The 5574-nt window shown below is 41.1% G+C and overlaps 1 protein-coding gene across 1 annotated transcript; it reads right to left on the reverse strand.

Moving 5' to 3' along the window:
* Window positions 1–281: 281 nt before the first annotated feature.
* On the reverse strand, window positions 282–5337 carry LOC138288548 (interleukin-17A-like). The gene is made up of 3 exons (XM_069230072.1): window positions 5024–5337; window positions 3793–4040; window positions 282–1079 (listed from the first exon to the last, which is right to left on the reverse strand). Exons 1-3 carry the CDS (start codon window positions 5054–5056, stop codon window positions 839–841), a joined length of 522 nt encoding a protein of 173 aa, XP_069086173.1. The 5' UTR covers window positions 5057–5337; the 3' UTR covers window positions 282–838.
* Between the last annotated feature and the right edge of the window lie 237 nt (window positions 5338–5574).

A 5574-nucleotide genomic window follows, 5' to 3' on the forward strand; every position in this document is an offset into this window, starting at 1 on the left:
TCATTGTAAAACCTGCAAGTGAGAGGGTTGGCGAAGCATCCAGTCTTGGATTTTGTAAGCATCATCTTTACGTTTTTACAGTACGATCATACCGGACTAGACTAAGTGCAGCATAACGTTGAAAGTAATTCCAATATGATGCTGCTTATCGAAGAAATTCTGCCCTTTGAATCTGTTTTATCTGATCCTTCAATGCATATATAAAAACTTCGTTCACAATTAGTAGCTTATAAAACGTTTATTTCACAAAATATTTGAAAAACGTTTTGCACTGTCTTGTGTAGAGACGTAGTGGGACACACATTAATTCTTTAAAAAAGTTCATAAACACATGTAAAGAAAAATAAATATATTAATATGTACAATTCGTGGTCCAAAAATAGGAAGATAACTAAACTACTAACATTTAAAACGATAAAGCTGTGGACTTTCAGATTCAAGATCTGCCATACTCTGTCAAATAGTTTCCTGAGGATGTTTCCTATATATAAAAGTATAAAAAAACGTTGTTGGGTCAGCCTTCTTAAACATTTTAGTTGCCACTGACAACTAAAAAGATTTCAAAAAGGAAGCTCAGCAAAGGTCCTTTAATGAGACCCGAAAAACGTCAGATATTTAGATAAAACTTTGATGAGGGCTGAGTGTTGTCAATGTCCTAGCAAGACTCACTAGAATAGATATAAGGAGCCCTCATTGACAGGTACTTGTCATTATCGAGCGTCTCTGTATCGGGTTTTTAAAACGTTGATGTTGATATTAATCACATTTTCTGTGAAAAATGACGACGGGTATTGAGCAGATCTGAGGCCGGCGCTACGGTAGAAACACCTACAGGGCCTCAGTATGAGACATAGCTGACGGCAGGCCGGACACAGGTGCATCCAAAAGTCACCCATTGCTTCTCCAGTTTGTACTTCAGGCTGCAGCCCTTCTGTTCCCGGCGCAGCACAAGGATTTGGTGCCTGATAGGAATGGAGTTTAAACGGAGGTCCTTCTGCCCCTCAGAGTCGAGGCACATGGAGTGGAGGCAGTTGGCTTGCACGATGACCTCAGGGTTTCTGTTCACATCCGTATCTACACTGCAAAGAAAGGACAATTTAAAGTTTAAAATGATGGCGCATCATGAGACTTTCCTAGCACATGTAGTAATAGCGGTGTACCTTACAGGTGTGGAGAAATATCATTCATCCTGGTCATTGGTTACTTTATGCAATAAGATTCCAGTAAGAGTCTTGTGGTGGTCCTTGCTTCCCTGTTTCCTTTACTCATTTAGAAACTTCCTCCTTTCTTCTTGCTTCTTCATTTGTCATTTTACCTTCTGTCTGTCGCCCCCTCCTTGCCTCCCCTCTTTACTTTAACCTACCGTTTTCATCGCTCTTTTGCTCTTTCCCACATTGCCTGCCTCTGTATTCCCGTCCTAATTTATAATCCTTTTTATGTCTTCAATCCCACCTTTATTGCTTCCTTGGTCCTCTATTACCTTCCTGTCTTCCCTTTTTATAGTGTACCACAAATGAATGGTATTTTGTGACCACCATATCTGGCCCCGTTTTCACTGTTTCATCCCCACCGCAGGTGCCCATTGGGAACAAATTATGAGCTATGATCGTCTTTTTCACTTGTTCCCTAAGTTCACCCTTGTTCTACAGCTGGTATTACAGTCCTGTGTTTTATTCAAGAGAGTATATACTTTTACAAATGTTTAATCCCCCATTAGCTAGAGTAGGTTACATTACCTCATTCGAGGTGCTGATTAACACAAATAATGTTCTTGGAAACCTCAAGCTGTGTAACATTGATGATACAACAGCTCCCCACAAAGAAAGAATCCATTTCCAGGAATGAGACCAATACATGGGATGGTCGCTCTTCTGTGGTTATAGGTTTCTGGGCTACTGCTACTGAAGGCTTCTCAGCCAAGCAAGCACAGATCCCAGCACTCTTTCATGAGCCCAGCACTTTTTCATGAGTACACCTCCGCATTCGCATTACTCCATTTTGCCAGAATATTGCTCGTCTTTCTAAAGGACTAGTGAAACCCAGAGTTAACGAGTTAAAGAGTTAGGAGGTTTCGCTAAGATGTTAGGTGTCTTTCACCCTTAACTATTTAAAGATTGGCCTACATAGGCAAGTGGCATTACAATGTGTTGGTTGTTCGTCGCCCTATGTGATATCTTTCCTTTGTTTTTTTGCTTTAATCCTTCGTTTCAGTGTGCATGTTCTGACATACAGACTCACTCAGAAAACCTAGTAGGCAATTTAATCAGAAACCTCATTTGACAAATTAAGGGTTTTATTATTAAATTTGGCTTACTCTACTTGCACACATTCAGCCACCTCAAAGAATTAAAAAGGCACTCAATGTTAGGGTTATCAGTTTGTGGAAGCTAACTTGGTAGATGATTGATGCATGACTACACACTGGCAGTGGTGGCCACCAGATTGGCTCAGCAAGTAGGATCTGTTGTCTCCATGTCATGGAGTGGAGTATCACTTCACTAGTCTGAGAAAAAGAGGTATTTTAAGTGACATAAATGTTTTAAATAATAATATTATCAGCATATTTGCTGAACATCAACTCCCCCCATCCAGCGAAATCATTATTCTTTCTAAAATATACTGTGAATACCCAACGTACAAAATATAACTTGTAGATTTAAAAAAAAATTTAGTGTAGCATTTGATTTTATAGAAAGAAAATCGACCCATTTTTTATTTCTTTCCAAGGAACTTTTCACAATTTCTAACAAGGGAATTCAGTGAAGAAAGTTTGTGGGCACTTTAACGCATTTGTTCATTAAAAACTTACTTTGGTGCTGTAAGATATACTGATGCAGATGCAAATTCTTAAGACTAGCTGTTTATATGCAATAAAAGGTAAGTCGATCAGGTCTGCTTTGTGCTCCATTGTTGAAACAACAGTTACTTTATGTTCAACGAGACCGCCGCTTTACGCTGCACGTGTATCTGACATGATTTCTATTTTTAGATCTTCACAAGCACCAGACTCAGAAGTGGCTGCAATCATTATGCATAAGCAAGAATCAAACGGGTAGGTTGCTTCCCTTACTCGTGTATTCAATTTCCTCAACACCTCAGTGGGAACAAAACAAGAGTGGCATGGGAGATGACCAAGGTTCTGGCCTTTGGTATACCTCCTTATCCTCTGTATGTGGGAAAATATAACAACTGTCATGGAGCTGAATGTTTATCGTGTATCCACAAATGCTTTTCCTATTCATTCAGGGGATCCCTTGGGCCTCGACCTCTTCCACTGGTTAAATGCTGATCTCCTGGTAGTCCTAGCCCTAGTCTTGCCCCTTCCCTCCCTCTACCCATGAAGCCTCCCTGTCACTGCCTGTCCTCTCATTCCTAATTCATTTCTTTACTGTATACTTTTGAAGCTGTTTCCCAAGAGTATTCAGTGAATCATAAATAAACAAATCGATACATCTATCGCCATGGGATGATTAGATTTCACCACTTAAAGATATATGAAAATTCATGCAGCAAAATGGAGCAGATGCCACCTTTATCGGAGCCCCCGACTATTTCAGAAAGAGTTTAGTATAACATAAATAATGAAATCACACTGGCAAATCATTGTTGGGTCTTTCAACATGTTTATAGTTAACAGCAGCTCGGATGTGCCTCCAATATATATATATCCGCCCAAACTGCCTTTACCAATTTTTAAATACATACAATTACAATTAATGAATTCTTAGCTAATGTATTCCTCAAAAGAAGTACACATTGGCCCTATTTGGACAAGGCGTATCATATCAGTACCTGGAGTCCCAAGGTGTGAGCGATCGGCTACTAATGTCTGTCAGCATCCTGTCTTCGGCACCAACATCGATGGCCCGGAGGTCAATTCTCGCGCTGTGAGGGAACCTGACACTCCCGTTACCAGGACACCTCTCTCCATTCTTCGCTGCCAAGTCTTTTTCTGGATGATTTTCGTGAGACAACTCTTGGCCAAGAGGTTCAGTCGGAATTAAAATTGCTGGGGAACAAAGTGCCAGAAGAGAGAAGGCCTGTAAAAGTAAACGGGGAAATAAAAATGTAAAATGTTAAAGGAATAAAGTGGCAATCTTTGGTCAAGTACGATTTGGCCGAACATCGTGTACTATAATTTTACAAATATTTTTTTGGGAAAGAATGATACAGCATTTGAATTGTCTGGGAAAGGGTTTTCCTTATTATGTGGTAGCTGTCACTTAATGCTGTGTGATAAAAAGCTAGGCTTATGCTAAAAAGACTTCATGAAGCATGCCTTTCAGTGTCACGTCAGCGCTCATGGACACCATGCACAAATATCTGCCTCCCACCAAGGACATCCATTCTGCAGCATTGTACCTTATCAGTAGAGGCCTCTTCTAAGAAACCGTATGTAGCATCGTCTTAAAGTGAAAACGTCTTCAATAAAGAACAGTTTTATAAGGACTGCAAATTGTCTTACTCGTTCACTGCTTGTTAAATACACGCTCAGTGCGTCAACACAACCCTCCTCAACTTACTCACTTCTTGCTAAAACATATAACACGCAGAGTTGTCATTATTCCTAGTTTTGCATTCAGATATTCAGAACTTATCACCAGCAGAGTACAGATATAGAAAGAGTTGATTTGAAAAGGCCTCAATTCTATCGCATTTGGCCATATTAATTACAGACACTGCTGTGGCCCGACCTGCAAAGAGCCCTAACATTCCACCACTGCAGGTCATCTTTGTCTGCCAGCACAGAAACCGAAGGAAACGTAACAGCAGCCTGGCTTCCACGTGGATGTGACTATTCTGGGCCTGACCGGATGTGCACCTCAAAGAAAGTAAATTTGCGGTAGAACGTGTTTACCAAAGATCACACCGTTGTTAAGTGGCCTAACTAGTAGTTGATTAAATAATTTCTAAACCTACGGTATACGGTATGGTATGTATGGTATACGTTTATGCTGAAAACAGTTTATTATTTTGCTATTTCATAGAAGGCAGATGGTTTTTACAACTAAGGGTTTCTTACCACAATTGCGCATGCTGAGGTCTTAAAAGTCATTCTGGTCTTCTGGTTTTCTTTCCAATGGGCCTTTATCGGTCGTGAGTCTGGGAGTCTCTGCTTTGGGAACACTCCTTAAGCCGATTTATAGGACTTCTCGGGACTCTTGGGCTTTCCATAGTGGAGTACACCTTGGTTCACCTGCTTCCAGATAACTTTCCCCCAGTTTTACTCGTACTTGCCCTGGGTCTTCCTTTCCTTCAGGGAAGTTTTGTTTTTCTGCCAGTGGAGAGACGGGGATGCGTAAATGAGGACAGAGTAACTCCTACTGCATGCTCGCCTGGATATCCTGGCGACAACACACAAAAAGGAACTTTACCCGTTCTTTCCCTGTACAGAGTGATTTATGATTTTGAACTGCAGCCACCCCAAGGCCGCGAGTGGCTTCTCTTCCTTTTCGGATTATATTTACCGTTGCAGCACGTGCACACAGGTGCAGCTTGGCATTTCCATGGCTGCTTCCGCATCCGCCCTCAATGACGTCATCTTATCCCTCAGTCTAAGGGACCCTGAGAGGG

The sequence above is a fragment of the Pleurodeles waltl genome, chromosome 4_1, assembly GCF_031143425.1.
Source record: "Pleurodeles waltl isolate 20211129_DDA chromosome 4_1, aPleWal1.hap1.20221129, whole genome shotgun sequence".
Lineage (NCBI taxonomy): Eukaryota > Metazoa > Chordata > Amphibia > Caudata > Salamandridae > Pleurodeles > Pleurodeles waltl.

What these genes read in the sequence shown, in the direction of transcription:
- LOC138288548 (XM_069230072.1), bottom strand. Translation starts at nt 5,056, where the DNA reads ATGACTTTTAAGACCTCAGCATGCGCAATTGTG. An exon ending in CCTCAGCATGCGCAATTGTG is followed by an intron (nt 4,041 to 5,023) that starts GTAAGAAACCCT and finishes TTACTTTTACAG; the next exon opens with GCCTTCTCTCTTCTGGCACT. An exon ending in CTCACACCTTGGGACTCCAG is followed by an intron (nt 1,080 to 3,792) that starts GTACTGATATGA and finishes CTTTCTTTGCAG; the next exon opens with TGTAGATACGGATGTGAACA.